The 21,134-nt window shown below is 42.0% G+C and overlaps 1 protein-coding gene across 2 annotated transcripts in view; it reads right to left on the reverse strand.

Moving 5' to 3' along the window:
- The window catches only part of LOC142583757 (inhibitor of nuclear factor kappa-B kinase subunit alpha-like), a 114,442-nt gene that overhangs the window by 76,602 nt on the left and 16,706 nt on the right, over window positions 1-21,134 (reverse strand). For both annotated transcript variants that reach the window (XM_075694237.1, XM_075694238.1), the window contains exons 4-8: window positions 16,849-17,007; window positions 15,759-15,848; window positions 2,798-2,922; window positions 2,470-2,577; window positions 380-500 (exon numbers count right to left, since the gene is read on the reverse strand). In XM_075694237.1, coding sequence (XP_075550352.1) covers window positions 380-500; window positions 2,470-2,577; window positions 2,798-2,922; window positions 15,759-15,848; window positions 16,849-17,007 — 603 coding nt within the window. The remainder of the gene's footprint in view (window positions 1-379; window positions 501-2,469; window positions 2,578-2,797; window positions 2,923-15,758; window positions 15,849-16,848; window positions 17,008-21,134) is intronic.

Consider the following 21,134-nt stretch of genomic DNA (forward strand, 5'->3'; position numbering starts at 1 on the left):
CTGGCCAGTATGAGTATCCCTTGTTCTGTAAATAAGTTTGTCTCTTCTATGTAAATAAACAGCCTGTTCCATTTCCCCAACCTCTCGACCTTGTACTACTCTTCATTAAAGAAGCAACCCTTGCCAAGAAAGCTCGGACGACGGCGTGGGCCCGCAAAGCCTCTATGTGCAACCCCGGTAGTGTAGGCTAGCTACCTGTTACAAGGTGCACCGGCAGCATAGGCTAGAGAGCGGCCCTCAGTTGATGCCAGACTCAGAGGCCACGACCCCCGAATCTTACAGTATGTGCCATTGTTTTTTTCCGTGTACGTTTGAAAGGGCAAAGATAACATAGTGCAAACAAGACGAGAAAAAATGATTAAATAAGCAAAAAACGTACTGGTTGTGCAAGCAGCTTCCCGAGAATTTCAAATACTGTTAAACCATGATGGCGACTCCTCTGATCTGGCTTTGTCTCAAGTAAAACTTGAAGCCACTTCTCAATATCCTTCTTGAAAACACTGTGCCAGTAAAGAAATAGAACACAAATGAGCCACAAGACCACCAATTTGACACAAATTCTAATGTTTGGAAAGTGCTACGACATATCAGTCCCATGAGTATGATAAGTACCACAGAAAGCAACAAAGAAAATATATACAGTAAGTGAAGAAAGCAAAGATCCACAAAGCTGACTCTGTACTGCCAATAGCAGTATGGAATCACCTTTGTGTTACAATCATAGCCACATGACAGCTTGGAAATTGCCTGTTTCTCGGAGCAGACAACACAGTAGCCTCAAAATTAGAAAATGATCAGTCTGAAACGAGTAGATTTTTTAGTTTATGGCATTACTGCTTCCAGATGAATACTACATAAGACTTTCGTTATTTCAACCCTGAATTCGAGCTTGACTGGTTACCACAACCGTGCCTGACCACAATAGGGCCCTAATTGCAAACCCAATGGCTACAACATCTGTATTCGTAATGCTAAGGGAGAGTGAATGCATCGAAGAAACATTATCTATCGCTGAATATGGCATTTTGAGCTTGCACTCAGTAAACGTTCAAGTGAAAATAGCAGCTTACAATTGAGTGATTACCATACTTACCCAATTCTAAAGCATGCCTCTTTTTTAAAAAATTGGTCAGAAAATTGTTTGCATGGTGAAATCGGATATGAAACCAAAAGTGTGTCTGCAGCATGTTCAAAACACTACTGTCGGAGCCAGTCTCATCTCATTGCCATCGCAGGATGGAGACAGAACAAGTTATCATGTAGGATGGCGACAATGACGTGCTGCTTTAAGTACACGATTACAGAAGCTCATTAAAAGTTATTTTACGTGCTAAGCTAGCAGCAACAAGTTGCATTACATGTTTTTGGCATTCCGGAGAATTCGATGCATTGGAGGACAAACTAGTTAAGTGGTTAGTCCAGGAGTGGGCCACCATTCCGTTTGCCCTCATTACAGAGCTGTTTGATAAATAGAGAATATCAGATGCATATGGAGGACTAGTGGTCTGCAGGCAGCGATAAAGTGCCACCTATAAGCGATGAAGATGGACAATAAAAGTACAAATATATTTCTATTCTGTGAAGGTAAACTTCAATGGTTTCATCTTTTTCTGATTACCAGAATCAGAGGTATGCAAAATTTTTCTTGGTAAAAAATGGGGTAACATTGCATTTCTATTTTGTTTAGGAGCTATAATGTCATTTTTACCTGAAATTTTGCTCTCTGAACCCTTGAAAAAGGGGGTGCACACTAGATGTGGGATTGTGTTAGAATCAGGAAAATACTGCAAAATGGAGTGGTAGTTTCTTTATGAATTTTTTCTGCTCTTCTTTAGTTTGTCTAGCCAGATAACTTGGTCGATTTCATCGGTCCTGTCAGGGTGGAATTAAGGGTAGTTGACTGTGCACAATTACTAAGAACTGCAGCCATGCATGTTCTGTTATGCACCACTTATATAGCCAAATGTGGTGATGTATCAATGGTTAAAAAATAAAGAAAAGAAGATTTAACAATAAAGAATTTGTACAGAACGAGATTTGCAGACTGAGCGTGAGCAAGTAAAATATCCCAAATACCACTGCTTCACAGATCATGTTCTTAAACAATGTTTGTTATGCTGTGTAATAAACTGCTATGTAGATGTCTGTGATTGCAGTACAGTAACTAATAAAACATGTTTTGCTGAAAAGCAGCATGAACCCCAAAGTACTGCCTAGGCAACTCTTATATTTTGCAGGTGTTGTAATGGCAACCACGCTAAGCAACAGAGCTAGTGGACTCTCCACCACAAACCATCTGCAATCAGTAAATCCTATTGTGCAGTTTTCACTGCAGCAGAATTTTACTACGAGTGCTTATGACACACTTCCACATATTACTGGTAGCCGCTTTAACCCAAAGTATTTGTTTCTATTAACATATCCAGCGGATTTTCTAGGCACCGTAGCTGTCAATAAAGAACCACTCACCTGGTCAAGCAAGTTTCAACAGGAAGGGTCTTCCAATAACAACGCTCTCCATTAGGTGCTATGTCTCCTCGAATATCGCCACTCTTCTTATTATGCACTAAAGGAATCCTGGGACAAGGAATTGACGCAAGAAGTAAAGCAAATACACTGTGGCGGTGCAGTCATTACAGGAAGCAGATGTACACCACGTTAGCCCCAACCCACAGCAGTTACCACCAATAGGAAAGACAGATCCACATTTATGTATTGGAACAGAAGCTACACAATACCAACAAAAATGTGCACATGGCAATTGCTGCAGGCACTTCCACCATCCAAGTGCACCTACCACTGTGCAGGGGAAGCTGTTGGAGAAAATGGCCGCTGTCCTACGATGACTTCATACGCAAGGATGCCCAGACTCCAAAGATCCACTGCCCTGGTGTAGGGTTTCTTCTCAAAGAGCTCAGGTGCCTGATTAAAAAGAGAGAGAGAGAGAAAGCGTTCACTGGTGAACGTCTTCATTTTAAATGTCACTTATGACATTAGCTACCTTGGCACAAGATTGTGGAACTGATTCAACGTATGCTTTACAAGCAAACCACATAAAGACAGGCATGGATGCATGGAACATGATGACAAGATTACCACTAGTAAAACAAGTTTATTTCAAGAAAGCACGAATAATCTATACAACAGTAAAAGCTTACAGAACCAGAGTGGAAGGAGAAAAATTACTTTGTTATAACCATTGTACACTTTCAAGGGCAACACTGCCCACCTAGATGGAAGTGGGGAGAGCCACCACCAGGTGTGCTGAAGCAGATACAAAAGTCTGCCAAGCACATCTGAAGGAAAAAAAAAAAAGCACATGAAATAAACAGTTCATTTTCGCTGCTTGCACTACATGCTGCATCATGTGACCGTGGCTGTGATGAACAGTTGCACATGTGCAGTCCAAGTTAATAGGTTGAGTTACCACCCTTGTGTTCTTAGCTATGGTTTGGTTTCTCAGCATTCTGTTAGCATGCTGACAGATCACTGCAAGCCTTTGCAGTTATGGGAATGACCAAGTGTATTTTGTAGCAGATTTTGTAGCAGGTAAAATGATGATTTGTAGCAGGCTCCCAAAACAAGAAAACAGAGGACAAAAGCTGTGTTTATTGCATTTATTACAGATATAACACAAATTTAAATATTGACTATACTGCATCTCACAAGTAACCTGCAGCACTGCTGAGATGCGAGGCGTATGCAGGAAATCTCCTTGTGCAGTAAAATATAGCTCCGGGCATAAATGTCTCATTATTGGCAGGATTGGAAAGTTTTATTTTTGCTCGGATCGTATACCACGAATTACAGTGGCAGTTACCGTTGGTAACTGTAACAGCCACCTTCACATCACACATCACATAGCCCGTACAGCCAAGACCACCCACTTCAATCTGGATTTGCACTTGTAATACTAGCTCTCCGCCCTGACAGCAAGGAATAAATGGTGAAATATGTCCTCTTAGTCTCTTCTCATGGTAAGGGTAAACATTAAGTATGTTTTGTCGTTATTATTGAGACCACCCGTTTGGTCTGACTCTGCTAGGTCTCCAGAGGCAAACTGGGCTGTAAGAATGGTTTGATTTTTAGTTTTAGCAGATGGTGTCACATCATTAATCTTGGTGATGCTTTGATGATGCAAAACGTTATAAAGACCCAATTGTTCACTGCATCATTAGTTTACTATGCCACTCTGGTGTGCTACGGGATGATGGTGGTGAGCAAATGTCAGATAGATGTCGAGCAGACGATGTGGCATGGGTGAACTATTATAAGGGTGCTCACCCTTACTACTGGCTAAGGAGGCAGCAAAGAACTGCTGAGAAAGTGTACAGATGAAGTGAAGCCCTGTTGCCACATTCGTGTAAACACAGTTTATGGTTACAAATGCCTAAATATTTGTTCTATCAATTCCCTAACCGTAGAGCATGTATCAACAGGATGGCAAGGCAGATGCCAAGCCGACGACGCGGTGTGGAAGAACACATCTTGCAGAAGGAGCATTCGGACTTCTTATTGGCTGAGTCTCGCAGCTTCCTCAGTGCTGCAAGGAACTACTGAGATGGAGTATAGAATGAATAAATGCTAGGTTGGCATTAGAGCTGTGCTAAAATGACAACAGGAGTGCACTAAAGCACTTCTTGATGAGCAACATACAATCAGACACCAAAACAACACAATGCAGAAGACATGAAACAAACTGATTCGTAAATCTCTGCCATGCTGACAGGACTTAAATATATGGGTTTCAGTCAGTAGCAGATAAGTTATAATTTCACAGCACAAAAGACCATTTAAGATTACAGCGCACAGTACTTCGCTGTCATAAAAACAGATGCATCTTTCATGGGAACCCGAAATCCACAACATAACTAATGCTGTATAGCACATAAGCCAAGTTTCACCAGAAAGGTGAAACACTAATAGCAATAGAAAAGCATTTGACAACTACATGAAATAAGGTTCACAAATTTATCGGCCATATAAATTGCAGCAAACATTTGTTTACTAATTAAATTAACAAGCATGGTGTCACATACGCAGGCAAATTACGAACTATTCTCACTTGATGACAGTGAACACTTGCAGTCACAATGCTGGAGTGATGAAGAGCGCACAGTGGGGAGCGAATGCTTCTGCTGCCAATTGCTTCAAGGAGTCTCCAACATGAGATTACGCAACCTCCAGCACTAGGTGCCTGGGAAGGTAGCGTACATGCAGCCACCAACCATTTTGGCTTGCCCAGTCTTTGCACCCGCCGGAGATGACCTCTAAGCTAGGATGCGGGTGGTGTGAGCGCTCAGCTGGGTGGACAGCGATACACAGCCATAGCAGGGCTAGCGGAGGAGATGCAAGCTCACCTGCTCCCTTAGCGTGCACTTATTTACAGTACTGTGTGCTCACCTCCACCTCCCCTACATTTTGTGCACTTTATCACATGACCTCCAAGATTGGGCATGCATCAAGCCGCCATTCTTCTTGCCTCACCCTCAGATGCCTTTCCCTAGTACCCACAGCATATGGCATGGTGTACGATAGGACCTTATCATACTTGAACTTTACACGGAACGTTATGGCGATACCGATGGCAAAAGTTCACCTGGAATGTCTATATAATTGCCAATGCAATAAAACACAAAAACTTACTTGCATGTACTATTACTTCTGCTATGCCACGGCTGCCCATTGCAGTGGCTTAGCCGCTATGGCATTGTGCTGCTAAGCAAGAGGTCGCGGGTTCAGTTTCCATCCACCACGGCCGCTTTCTGATCAGAGCAAAATGCAAAAATACTTGTGTACTTACATTTAAGGTGCACATTAAAGAACCCAAATTGGCCAAATTAATCCGGAGTCCTCTCCTATGGCATGACTCACAATCATATTGTAGTTCTGGTACATAAAATACCAGAATTAATTCAGTATGAAGGCCTCAAAAAGGGTATTATGCGTTCCCTTTCGAAGCAGTAAAAGCTACTATATCGAACAAAATCATAAAATAAAAAAAATAACTAGCACAAGAAGACACCAATGATCCAGAATGGGCCGAGCACACATAACTAGGTGCGACAGAACTTCCTCCTAAACTATGCACAACCTGCAAATTGGATTAGATGAATGACAGGAGTCGCGATGGCACTACAGTCGAACCTACTTATTTATAACGATACTATATTTAACAATATATCGGATATAACAGTGAGCAGCCAATGCACCGTCTATTTTGTACGTGTTCTATAAAACAAACCGCTTACTACAATGTTGCCATGCCACATTATCCATTATAACAATTAAATCTGGCTACTGGGTGTGTGCTGGTACATTGAAAGAAAAGAGAAAGCAAAATCTTTGCAACAACAGAAAAAGAAAGAGAGAGAAAAAAAAAATCCAAGCCACTTTACCATACCTGCCTTTGTGCTGCACATCCCGAAAAAAAAAAAAAAAACGAAAGCCTTTTCGTCACATCCGCATCTATGTAGCGCACATCGCAGAGCATGCCTTTGTGCATGCAGCGCAGCGCGCCCCTATCCTTTCTCGCTTACACCCTCGCGCCGACGTTGTTCCACCCTCGCGCCAACGTTGGAGGAGTGGAAGGGAGATGGAAGAGGGATGACGAAGGCATGGTGTGTGGGGTGTGTGGCACAAAGGCAAGTGTGGCGAAGCGGCTTGCATTCTCCCCCCCCCACCCCCCCTGGATTTCATGTTCCCTTTATTTTCGGCGCAGGAACCCAGTAGCCAGATTTAATTGTTATAGCCAATAATACCGCATGGGAACATTGTAGTAAGCAGTTAATTTCACCATAGAACACACAAAAGTTCACAATGCCACAGCTGGTCATTGTTACATCTGGGTATTATAGTTAAAACCAGTAATGCCACAAGTGGGTTCGACTGCACTTGTTTCTAATTAAAATATTTGAATGCTTGTCCCTTCTGCTTTTCTTCCTGCAACCTGGTTATAACAATTATATTGATTATAACAATGGAATTTTTTTGGCACTTGGACACTGTTATAAGTGGGCTCGACTGTAGCACACCATGGGCACATAATATAAATCGCCAACTCAGCAGTTCTGAAGTGCCTTATTTGGCGAGTTGCTAGCAGTACCGTGCACCACCAGATTTAGGCCTAACCAGCATGAAAGAGTCACTAGGCTTTCATTCTGAATTCAAAGAAGCTCCTTATATGCATTTCTAGGAATCTTTAATTTTGCCAAATGTAATTTTGAATGCATGGGATTCTATAAGCATGTTAAGGAGAATTATGATCGCTTTGTTATTTGTTAGCATTAATACATTTTGTTGCAACAAAAGTTGACTGTGTCCCATGATGTGCACATACAGTGAAAAACAAATTTTGAGGTTTTCACAATTTAAAGTTAGTGCTCATCTTCCTTGCAACAACATCCACCTTAACATTGTTTGCTTGTCAAAATGCAGTTCCCAGCTTGGAAAACTTGCCATACTTGTATAAAACTAGACTCATTGCATTTCCATGCAGGAAAAATGAAGCAATACCCCTGCATGTAACCTGAAATGCACAGTGAACCAGAAATGAACTGCCACAATGTCTTTTTCTTTCTTTTTATATACAGTGGCAGGCTGTTAGGGTTCTCTAAGTCCTCCCTTAAATAAATAAATAAAACAAAATAAATAAATCAACTGCGAAGAAGGAGAACTGGAAGGCCATTGCGGGATGCCAATGCCATTGAAGAGATGCTGATTTCTGCTAAAGGAATGCACCTCTCACCTGTTAGGTAAGTGGCATTCCTGTGCAATCAGCAGCAAAAAACAGCAAGAGCCGCAAGCATTCTGCCATGCAGGTGCATCTGAGCACAGGGCAACCTAGACTCGACAACTGCCTCAGATATGGCTGAAGGCTGAAGAGATGTTGCAAGACAATGACATGCTTTACATGACGCTATTTCAAGCATCTTTATTTAAGCATAATGGCAGCAGTGATGATTTTGGCAAGTGACAGAATGTTTGAGCAAAATTTTACCTTTCTTTACCAATTTGTGCTGCTACGTCAGGGTTGAATTCACAATAATCTACTATACAGGGTCCTACAAAAGCCATAATTTCCACAATGCAATGAGCCTGTGCTTGGATACGACGTGCGAAATCAAGATTAAAAACTCATTACACAATTACACAAGCCTACCAATAGATAAGGTAGAAACAATAGCCCAAAGTTCTGAAAGCACATAAAAAGCAACAGCAGGCCAACCAGAATGCTGATAGTGTCTGAAATCAACATGGCTCTCCATCCTGTTTTGGAACTGTCTACATCAGATTTGTTAAAAGCACGAAATTTTCTGTAAATAACTGCATTTAGTACCAAATAAAAAGCATACGTCCAGGAGCTGGTCTGGCCCTGCCTAAAGGAGCTTGGTACACCACACAATGTAATTAGCAGCCAATTCACTGCTCTGTATAGTTAACACCTAAGTGGAGATCCTTTGTCAGTTTAACATGGCTAAGGAACCTTCTCAACCAAAGAAAAAAAAAGAATTAGAAAGTGCATTATAACACCAGAATTGTAATGAGTTCAATACAGGTGAATCATAAGGCATTAGACAAAGGACAACTGCAGAAATAACTACACAAGTCTTATTTCTATGGTCATTCCTTGTCTAATGCACTGGGAAACATCTGTCATGCAAGAACAACTAGCCAGAATTTCCATTTTAGAGTTTCATACAGGGTCCATTATGAAAGTAATGTGCATTTTTTGGGAAAAAAATATTTATTGACCAGACCTGTTCAAATGGTTGACATTCTTCAAAATACTCTCCCTCTGCATCAATACACTTGCGAAGACACGTCTGCCCCACCCGGAAGGCACCCTGAAAGTCCTAGACGGGAATGTCTCTCAGGAACGCTGTAACATGCTTTTGGATGTTATCCACGGTCTCCCGATGCTTTCCTTGCAGCGCTGTTTTCAGTCGGGGAAACAAAAAAAAGTCGCACGGAGCCAAGTTGGGACTGTAAGGGGGATGGGGGACCACCAGGGTGTTGCTCCGGGCCAGGAAGTTGATAATGATGAAGGATGTGTGGCTGGGGGCATTGTCATGGTGGAGCTTGACCGTGTCTTTGATGTCAGCCCTCACGAGTGCGACCCGGCATTTCAATCTCTTGAGCTACTCTAGGTAAAAGACTGAGTTAACAGTTTCTCCCTGCAGTAAAAGCTCAAAATGGACGATTCCTCGGGTGTCAAAGAAGACAATGAGCATTGTTTTGATGCGAGACTTGCTCATTCACGCTTTATTGGGGCGGGGGGATGATTTTGTGTGCCACTCGCTGCTCTGCCTTTTCGATTCTGGGTCGAACTCGAACATCCAGGATTCGGCTCCGGTTATGACAGAGTTAAGAAAGCAATGCTAATTTTGAATTAAATCGAACAATTCTTTACAGTGCAAGACTCAAAGTTCTTTCTGATCTTCCGTCAACACTTTCGACCCAAGCTTTGTGCAGACTTTGCGCATTTGCAGATCCTCGGTCACTATCCCGTGTACCCCAAATGTGGACATTTGTAGGGTGTCAGCAATTTGCTGGATGCTCAATTGATGGTCGGAACGCAAAACTTCGTGCACACGATCTACGTTTTCATCGGTTCTGATCGTTGTTGGGCGTCCAGAACGGGGTTCGTCGATGACCTCCTTCCGGCCCTCCTTGAACCAGTCCGGGAGGCGGCACCTCCCGTACTGTGACCTTGAAATGCAGTCGTCCTTGAAGGCCTCTTGAAGGCCTCTTGAAGCATCTGGAATGTTTCGGTTGCATTCTTTCCAAGCTTCACGCAAAACTTTATCGCGCATCGCTGTTCAAGCGAACGCTCCATCGCGCTGTGTTATCCGCTCGCACTGCTCGCAGTAAAGTGGCGACCGGCTGCATTGGCAGGGCAGAACCCTCGCCACATTTCCCGACTGGTTGTACTGCGCTGCCACAGATAGTTGCATCATAATAAAACCAAGCGCATACTTTCATAATGGACCCTGTACACTAACCTACAGACTATATTGTTACAAGCTGCTAACTGTGCTACCTTTTCTATAATAGGTCATGAGGTGTGACATAGCAAATGATACAAGCATTGGTTTTTAGCTGTAACACTCAAGCCACAGGAACTTTGCAATGGCTATGAATTAATGGACTTCAATGCTCTCAAGTTCAATGCTCTAAAAATATCAAGCTGAGGTGTGTTGCTGCTATTGTTAATTACGGCAAAACATTCAGTAGAATCTCACCTACATGTGTTTCAGTCATGCATTTTGCTGGCCAAAAAAATGTCTCTAAAGGTTCCGCCTCAATCCACATATCATAATGCATCACAATCCCTTCAGACATTGATCCCATTTACTATTTTGTTTTTTCTGTAGTACCATGAATAATATATAGAGGTGTTCTACATTTAAATCTTACTTATACCCCTGCTAAGGCCTATACAGAGTGCGCTACACAAGAGCTTAAATAAAGCTTAAGTGAGGATAATTTCAAAGTGGATTAAATAGTACTGACACATATTTTTTGAGCTGCAGAAACTCTACCACATGCTTCTTGCCCATAAACACGAAAAAGAAGAAGGGAGCTGTCTCCGTCACGCGCAAGGCTCCGGAGGGAGGGTAGGGAGGGGCGCGGGCGGCGCGGTCGGACATTTAGCAAGTATGAAGGTCGAAATGCTGTTGAATCTGGGCACGGCACCACTTCCAGAATGGCAGGCTTATGTCCGTTGCCTTTTCAGGTCACGTTCACCTGGGTCGTGTATGCTGGACTGCTCGATTTGTGCCATGTTGCTGCAGAGGATTCGCTTCCAGCACGACCACCATGGTTGCGCAGGGCACTAAGCTTGGATACAGCCAGCCAGCTCATCTGGCAAAATGCATCCAGCACGACTACGGTGGACGCAACCGGCTCCCTTCATAATCATCAGCTAGCAACCGCTTCACTTGGGCAGGGCACCACTTCCAGAATGGCAGGCTTACGTCCATTGCCTTTTCAGGTTAGTGACCTGAAAGGTGCTGCTTGCGTTAAATCCAGTAATTATTGCTTGTTGGTGGTGTCATGCCCACGAGACCTGAATGATGTGTTGAAACAGTTTTTGGCTCTTGCACGTGAAATGTGCTATGCGTTGTCTGCAATAACACTGATGCTGTTGGGAGACGTTGAAACAAATCCTGTACCCATGACTACGGCTCAAGAAGAAACTTTCGCTGCTGCACTAGAGGCTATTAAGAAATTAGAAGAAGCACACTCACACTTGCTTTCTCAACTAACTAGTGTCAAGGCCAGTAATACGGCAGCTATAAACAAGTTTCTAAAACTAGAAAACAAGCAGGTAACACTACTCGCTGAACTAAAAATTTCGAAACGAAAACAGGAGGCCACTGAAGGTGAAATCAAGCTGCTCAACGCCAAGATTGCCATGCTGGAAGATACTCCCGCATCCGGAAGCTCGGCTGTTACATCAGCAGGTGCTGATATCCTTCGTGGTGTATCTGATCGATTGGCCACAATTTCTTCACGATGCGATGACATTGAGAATAGAATGTGACACTCAAACCTGCTCAAAAAAGAGCAGCTTTTTTAACATAGCGGACGACGAAAAAGAAGAGTAGGCTGCGTCCGAGCAGAAAATTGTTAATTTCTGTGCTGAAAAACTTGACCTAAGACTATCAGGCATGTACTTCGAAAAGGTGCATAGATTAGGCAAGCATGCCGATAACAAAAAGAGACCCATCATAGCGAAGTTGACCTTTTATAAGGATAAAGAATGCATGTTGTCAGCTGCATGAAAGCTTAAGGGCTCTGGGTTTTCGATACGAGAAGACTTCTCCCCAGCTACATGAGAAGCACGAAGAAAACTGATCGAATTCGCAAAAGCGAGAAAAAAGTATTTCAAGCTCAGTATCGACAGAATGCACATAGATGACATAACCTACGTGTATGACGCCGTCACTAGCACAGTAGTGCTGAGCAGATAGCTGAAGCATAGCACTCAGACCTATGACTGCCAGCAGGCACCAGAACCATGAATCATACCGTCACTATCAATATCATTTACTAATATTCGAAGCCTTGTGGGCAAGCTCAATGAAGTCTCTCCTTTCCTAGATGATACAAGTTCTGACATTATCATCTTCAAGGAAACATGGCTCCATCCTGACATTTCAGACAATGAAATAAGTCCCATACATACCCCGTACAATATTTACCGATGTGATCGCACTAGTAAATGAGGCGGAGGCGTACTTATAGGCATTAGGAAGACGGTAACGTCTTATTTAATTGATTCTGACACTAACCTAGAAATTGTCTGGGTTACGTGTATAACTTGTTTTGAAAAATTATTGCTAGGTTGCTGTTATCGTCCTCCTGACTCAAGTGTGTTGTTTGTTAGCGACCTGCGAAACAGCATAACTCACACCGTTAGGGCTTGTCGGGCTGAAAGTATTTTTCTCTTCGGCAACTTTAATCTTCCCTCCATAAACTGCAAGCAGTTGTCATCAACCTGCCGCCTTTCTTCAGACTTCATTGCCTTAACATTGGATTTCAACCTGTCACAGATCATCAGTCAGCCCACTCATGATTCCAATATACTGGATCTAGCATTGACAATGGTCCCTAATACTGTTGAAAAAATAACATATTTAGATGGTTTCAGTGACCATAAATTAATGGAAGTAAACCTTAAAGTCCTGTCCCGTTTTTCTGGCACCACAACTAGAATAATTCAGGACTATAACAGAGGAAATTACAGTGTTATTAATGCTGAACTTGAAACATTTCTTGTTAGTGTATTACCTCCTTGTTTCAGTAACCGAACAGTTCAAAATAACTGGGCTTTGTTCAAAAACAAGTTAACAACACTGGTTAGTCAGCATGCTCTGTTAATTAAAATAACAAATGGTAAACGTAACCCGTGGTTCGCTAAGTCACTTAACAAACTGAGAAATTGTAAAGCAATTGTACGTGGCCGCAGAACGCACGTGCACTCCAATATCTTCGAAAAAATACAGCGACTTCTTGAAAAGCTACTGCTCTAGAGTACGCGCTGCCCAAAATAAGTACTTTTAGCACGATTCGCCAACCCTGCTCACAACTAACACAAAAAAAATTTGGGAATCAGTGTGTCCAGAGCGACAGGACAGCAACATCATCTTGCATGATAACGACCACATCCCAATTCCAGACCATGACTGTCCAAACGCATTCAATTCATTTTTTTCATCAGTATACACCATAGAAGACGATTCAAACATGCCTGAGATAGCTGACCTTGACTACCCTTTTTTACAGCCCATCGACATTACTGTCAACGGCATCGCATCCATTGTAAATAATCTGAAAGTGTCCACATCAGCAGGCGTTGACGACATAAACTTAATGATACTAAAAAACACATCAGCCTCGAGCAAAATATTATCTCATATATTCCAGCAATCGCTATTGACAGGAAAGCTTCCCCAAGACTGGAAAATCGTGAAGGTCATTCCCATCTTTAAATGTGGCAATAGAAATTCACCACTGAACTACAGACCCACATCATTTACTTCCATCTGCTGTAAGATGCTAGAGCATATAAGCACCTCCCATATTTACAATCATTTAGAGAATAACAACTTTTTCTTCGTGAACCAACATGGATTTAGGAAGAGTTTATCGTGTGACACGCAACTATTTTAGTTCCCGACTGAATTAGATTTTAATCTGGTCAAAAACCTGCACACTGACTGCATGTTTTTAGATTTTTCAAAAGCCTTTGATTGCATAGTTTACTGCCGACTAATTTTTAAGCTGTCTTCTTTGTCTTTGGATTCACTAACACTATCTTTGATTCGGAAGTTTCTTACCAATCGGCAGCTGTTCACCGTGGTTAACAATTTTTCCTCCCCGCTCTCTTACGTTTCCTCTGGTGTGCCACAGGGCAGTGTCCTCGGTCACTCCTTTTCCCGACATATATTAACGATTTACTGAATAACATATCTTCTCATGTGCAGATTTTTGTTGACGATTGTATAATTTACCGAGTAATTGCTAGTACTGATGACCATGTAAAACTGATCTTCACCTTATTATCAGTTGGTGTAGCATCTGGCTAATGTCGCTTAATCCAGATAAACGTAAAGTGATGTCTCACTCACAAACATTTCCTTTCCAACTTTTCATACCATATTACTAACAATCCTGTGTCTGTAGTTACTTATTTCAAATATCTAGGCGTAACCCTGGCATCAAACCTTTCCTGGACTACACATAACAACATCTGCGGAAATGCCTCCTGATCCTTTGGATACTTACGCTGGAACCTCCGTAAGACGCCGACTAATGTGTGCAAATTAGCTTATCTTACATTTGCTCGCTCTAAATTTGAATTTGTTGCTTCAATATAGTCCCCTCATTACATTTATTTCCCCACTATGCTAGAATCAGTTCAGAATAGAGCCGCTCGGCTCATCTCACAAAATTACAACTGAAACAAAAGTATAATGCAAATTAAAAACAATTTATCAATTCCTTCTTTGAACACTCGTCATGATGTAGCACTTTTAGTGCTGTTTCACAAGTAGGTTCACAGACCAAGGCCATCACCAATAGCTCTGCAAGTTTCTCCATTCACCTCACGAAGATTGCATAATCATCTTTCTTTCACGCACATCTATGGTAAAACAGACGCTTTTAACTCATCTGCGCTTCTACGTGTCATCCGCTTGTGGAACGACCTTTCCGATATCCTGGTAACTGAAGCTAACAAAGAAAAATTCCGTCACAACATAAACATTCATTTCTTACTTTAAAGAACTTCTTGTCTGCGTTGCTTCTTGTATGCTTTTTTTTTCTGATCTGAGGATTTTAGAGTTTGTGTAAACTTGATTCTTCCTTGTATTATTATTAATAAAGCTTTGCTTTATGTTCTGTATAATTGTATGCTCTTTATACTATGCAAAATTTTTTAAGCTTCCCTTACCTAATGCCCATTCTTCGGGCCTGAAAGGTATATTGAATAAATAAATAAATAATAGGATATGTTAATTTGATACTAAAGTTGGTTTTGAAATGTCATACATGGTGCCCTCGACATTATCGCAACATCGTAACTAAGAGCAAAATTTTTCTGACAAGTAGCAATAAGGCTAGGTATGATGATGTTGCTGATAAAAAAATTAACATGAGTACTGCACGCATTTCTTCTGGCTGCCCTCATGCGAAGCAGCTACAGCGATTGCAGGAACAGAGCGATACCCAATGTATCTGACATCATGACGCACCCACCTACTGGGTGCTGAAACTGAAACTAGTTCATAGAAACAAGTATTGCAGTAATTAGGGTGCTCCAAAGCTCACTATTAATTTTGCTAGGGCTTAGAGGACTTGGACCTTCATTTAAAGAAAAATATGACAAATAAGAAATGTCATGATGATGCTCCTTTAACTGCACTTTAATGTTTACTTGCACAAATGGTAGCAGTTTCTTTTTACTGGTGGCAACTATAGGGCAGTAATTTACACACGCATTCCAATTAAAATGCTATAAACAGTAATTTCATGCATTAAACCTTGTTGGCTATCCCTTGTTTACTCATGCTTTAAACAAAATGTGCCAAAATATGGCAGTTGTATTATTTTGTGCTCTCATGGCTATTTCAGATGCTAGCTCAACTTAGCTGCAGCTCAAATGAAAAAAACACAACATAGCGATAATGCAGGATTTGCAAAATTTTAGGCCAACGATAAGTGTAATATAACACCAAAGATGTACTCACAAGATATTGCAATGTTCCCACAAATGAATTGCATAAGCTGCTCTGGTCAAACTCCTTTGCATAACCAAGGTCAATGATCTTGTAGACAGTCTAAGGAGAAAAGAAAGTCAAATCATTACTTTAAATAGAAAATTTATAACAAAAGTCACATCTAAAAAAGGAAGCTAAAAAGTGATGAACAATTGACCTTGCTTATAGTTCTGCAAGTCAGCTGTCCTGCAAAGCTCTACAGTCACCACCAGGAGCTCTGGTCTACAGAAAACCTATGTATCCATGATCAAAAGCAACAGAGGAAAGCAATGTGGCCATTTCCATGCTTTGAGCACAAATTGTCGATGGCTGCCTTGAAGACCATGTGTGGTGGGGATTCTTTGAAAAGGAACAATAGTTGCAACCTCATTCTGGAGGACAGGCTCAGGATACCAAGCTACAACAGCCCCCACTTTAGATTAAAAAAAAAAAAACAGCAAGAATGAGACAAATTGATGCAAAGAAAGAGGGTAGTAACGCTAATTAAATCCCACCTTAGGCTACAAATGGATGAGTAGGGCCTACTTCGGAGCCAAGTAGTGCCACATAATACCCATCCCATCAACACAACACAGTTTTTCATAAAAATGCGCTAAAGATGAAGACGAAAGGAGCACAGACGACAGGAATGGCGCTCATTTGTCTTCGTCTTTAGCGCATTTTTATGAAAAACTGTCAAGATGAACCTTGTCTCATTCTGCAAACAAGGACCAAGCCTCACCGGCTTGGTTTTTGTTTGCAGAATGAGACAAGTAATTTGGGCATCTTTGTGAATGCCTTGCAGAACTCTGGCTCTCTGCCCGTCTGATTTGACACCTTTGTGGCAAGCAGGTGCCACTTTGGGCACTCAGTGCTGTGTGTTATTAGGACAATGCCTCACTAAATTCAGGGAATCTTGGCAATGCCTGGTGGCTTGAATTTGCTGAAGAGGACAGCCATATCTCCCCGAGACAGAGTTTACTGCAACCTTTGGATCAACAACTTGATGCATGTCACAGATGTGGTTTATGTCACAGGGTGGTGCAGTCTAACAGTGGTTTTACTGTGAACAAGAACTTACCTTTTCCTCAACATTCTTGAGAACTATATTTTCAGGCTTCAGGTCCCTGTGGATGACGTGGTTACTATGCAGGTACTGTAGCCCTGCTGTGACATCACTGAGAACACAGCGTACATCCTTCTCATGAAGACCACAAGAGTTTTCAGGTCGTTGCAGCATCTGTAAATGAAGTAGCAATCATGGCATGCCAAATGCATCTTAAAAACACAATATAAAGAAAAAAAGAAGCCTTTTTTAAGCAATTAACTACATCTTTGAAGCTTTTTTCAGGGTTTGTAAAGAACATTTGACTAAATTCAAGGAGGGGGAAACAAACCTTATTCTTACACACACACTGTAAAATAGTGAAATACCTTTCTTTTTATCTGCAATTTCTTGTAGCTAAGCAGCTGCCGAGTTGGACACACATCCCAAGCTCTTCACATGGCTCTTCAAAGTTGATCTCCCATTGTAATGATGTCAATCGCCTTCTGGCACAATAGTTAATAGCATCCAGCTTCAGCCAAAAATACTCTTCGTGTTAAAGCCAATGTCTGAAACTTACTTTCCACTAGGCATTTCTAGGGCCTAAGGTTCGAAAATGGAGCCATGATGTGTGAATCAATTAGCAAAACAACAAAATAGTGGCATTACTTGGTCGCTTGATCTGGTTTGGTCTAGCTCCATGACAGCAATGGAAATTTAAACAAGCTTGTTGTTGGTGGCTGTGGATGTGGCGCATTTTACTTGTTTAGCGACACTCTCAAAAGAAAATATCTGGGATTGTTTCCTGATAGACAGCATCCATGGCATAGTCCTTATGTTGAGTTTGTTACTTTGAATGCTAAAAAGTCACCCCCAACCTTAGTTTTCAAGGGATTCAAGGTTCACAGTTATCTTAAAGGTGTTTTAAGGGCCCTCAAATTTCTTTTTCCAAATTCAAGGGTTTTTAGGGATCTTAAGGAGGTGTACGAACCCTGTTCTTGGTGCATAAAAGAGACACAAAAGCTTTTACACTCTATTTTTAAATTGTGACTGAAGGGTTTATGGTCAACATACAATGCAAGACATTTTCATTACGAATTGCTCATTTCATTATTTCATCTCTATGCTAACCCAATATGTTGTGCTCTTCTGGTGCACCACATCTCTTTCTGGGAACTTATTACTAAGCTGCTCATTAAAGAAAATTCAATAATATAGTAAAGGCAGTAGAGGACTTATATACTGAACTGTACAGTACCCAGAGCATCCAGGCAACCTTGGGTGCTACAACGTGAAGCTATTCCAAACTTTTCTATTCCAATTCTGCAATCAGCTCTCCACGATTGGTCAAAAAACTTTTTGTACCACCCCAGCTTCGCCTGTCTGTCACGCGACATCACGAAAAACGCGACAGCTCCCCATCTGGTATGACGTGTAGCACTGACTGTGCATGATTTGACCGAACAAAAGAAAAATAGTTATTTCTGATTCGACACCTTTTCGCCGCTACCCCATGGCTATTGATCCAAAGTTTTCAGGCTGCACCCACTTCACCTGCATGTCACGCGACGTCACAAAACTGTGAAAACTCACTGCGTCAAAGTGACGTGCACGCGTCACTGAATTTTCTTCTGAATAGCCACAGGCTGCACCATTCCGAAAGGAATAAAAGATGGCTGCCGCTGATCTCTCAGGCACTGGCTACTCACGCCTGCCAGAGAGCGTTTATTTGCGTATAATAAAACTTTCTGCGTGGCCATGTAACATTTTCGAGCACTTTTGGCATGTTTATGACCTCGTTCTGCCAACTCTTCTTTGCTGAGGATCCGTTTTAGCATCATTCTTAAGCTTCTGTTGCATGGCGCCGCGATTTTCAACCAGCCACCGCAAGCTAAGGGAAAGCAAACCAATTGCAATGCCAGCACCACCTTCTTCATCCGGTTATCAATTTTCAGTGCACTGGCTCGGCCCCATCGAATCCCTCTCCACTTGAATGTGCTCCTCGCCTTTTGTTACCCAATTAGATAAGACAAGCCGCTCAGTGTGGGCAATATTATTCATTTTTCAAGCGAACAAAAGTGACCTCCTTTAAATGAGGAGAGCGTTTGATTGGGCTGTTCAAACAACGCTGCGAGTCACTGCCCGATGCTTGCGTCAGCGGTTATGCAAATTTGATGCGAGGAGATTGGAATAAAAACATATTGGAATACTTTTACGTTATAGGGCACCTTCATTGGAAGTAGTTACAAACAGGATACAGAAGGTCCATGTATAACTAGTAGGGGTGTGTGTATATCAAAATGTCTGAATACGAATTGAATACGAATACTCAGCTTCTAATATCAAATAATGATACGCCCCTGCATTTATTAACAAGTTTCATTATTTTACCATGATGGAACATCGAAATTACATTGTTAATGGTAAAAAATGAGACTAGTAAGCCGTTATACTAAACGACTATGTATTTATCTCACGTTAATTTGGAAAATTGAGCAATTCCCACTAGCTGTCTGCTTTGGCCAACTTGTGCCTTATTACTCATAGCATTTGCTGTCAAGCAATAAGCTCAGGATTGGGGGTGGCGCTGCAAAAGTAACAAATGAGCAAGGCAAAAGCTGCACTTCGACCGAACAAAAACAAAGTGGTGCTGCACTGTTTGCTATGACCACTGCTTAGAAATAAACTGCAAGAACATTGTCTTTTCTTTCACCTTTGTTTAATGCCATATGCAAGTAAGACTTCTGCAGCACAGCTTGTGTAGCAAGCCCCTTCTGTTATTTTCCTTCAGTGTGAGACATATGACCCACTCATTGTTGTCACGGTACTGCATTTGCAAGAATATAATGCAACCACCAATATAATGCGAGGTATGCTACTTTCTACTACAGGAAGAAGGAACCTTCGATTGCATGAAACAAATGTTTTGATTATAACGCCAAGTAAACATGTGTAATGCATCCACACTCGTTTAAAATAACGGCTTTTAGCATGCCGTAATGCGTTTAGGCATTGTGGTAAAGCCCATCACGGAACGCCCATCATCTGCGAGAACTGTACTACAAGTCCCGGGTTTCGCTAGGGCGCATACTGCGGTAGTGGATCGGCCATTGTTCTATCCTAAAATGTTGTAACAGGCATTCGATACGCTGCACGGATATGCAACGTGAGCATGCTGCGGGGAGATGGCATATTTGCACAGTGAGGCTGCGTGGACGGGCATTGCTGCTGAGGAACGGCCCATTGGACCTATACTCTCGGAAAGAACATTCTTATTGCAGTTGGATTCTTTCGCGCAGCCGCCCCCATCTTCTTTCGTCGCGCTTAAGTACACCAGCGCTGTCCGCAAACCCGTGCACCTTGCTACTGAGAACCTGGCTTTTCGGCACAGCTTATATGTTCAATGGCTGAGCGTGCTTTAAAGGTAAAATTTTGCAAGCAGTCGCTAAATTATCACAAAACTCGGCACAAAACCAGACACATATGCTTAGATTAGATAGAAAAAAAATGCTAAGAACTGCGTTTGATCCCACAAAGCCAGCAATACGGTTGATCTGTTTCCAGTATTTGTATCCGACCGGATATTCAAAAATTTCAAATAAGTAGCTTCCGAATCAAATGCGAATATTAATTAATATTCGATAATATTCGAAAATATCGCATATTTTCAAATTATCAATATAATAGCAATACAATATAATAGTAGAACTTATGAACAACTTGAAGCAAAGGCAAGAGAGTCTGACGTAACAGTTCTGCAGAAGCCTGCAAGGCGAGAGAAGTAATAAAGGAAAAAAAATGAGACATCCACCCAATCGTAGCAACTGCTGCAAAGGAACCTCATACGGGTTCCTCGAAAGAAAAGCCTCGCAGTTGAAGAAATATTCTTCCTGGTCCAGGACTCAAACCCGGGACCACTGCCTTTCCCAAGCAGCCGCTCTAACATCTGAGCTAACCACGCAGCTAGCCGATGGCAGGGCGACGTTGAACTAACCAACAACCCGACGCAAAGGCAAGAGTCTGAAGCAAAGGCAACAGTGTGACATAATAGTTCTGCAGAAACCCGCAAGGTGCAGAGAAATAATTAATAAAAGAAAAGTGACATGTCCACCCAATCGTAGCAGTTGCTACAAAGAAAACCCATACAGGTCCCTTGAAAGAAAAGCCTCGCAGTTGAAGAAAATTCGTCCTTGTCCGGGACTTAGACCCGGGACCACGGCCTTTATGGGGCAGCTGCTCTACCATCTCAGCTAGCCAGGTGGCTAGCAGATGGCAGGGCGAAGTCGAACTTATCAACAACTTGAAGCGAAGGCAAGAGTCTG

Source organism: Dermacentor variabilis, chromosome 1 (genome assembly GCF_050947875.1).
Source record: "Dermacentor variabilis isolate Ectoservices chromosome 1, ASM5094787v1, whole genome shotgun sequence".
Lineage (NCBI taxonomy): Eukaryota > Metazoa > Arthropoda > Arachnida > Ixodida > Ixodidae > Dermacentor > Dermacentor variabilis.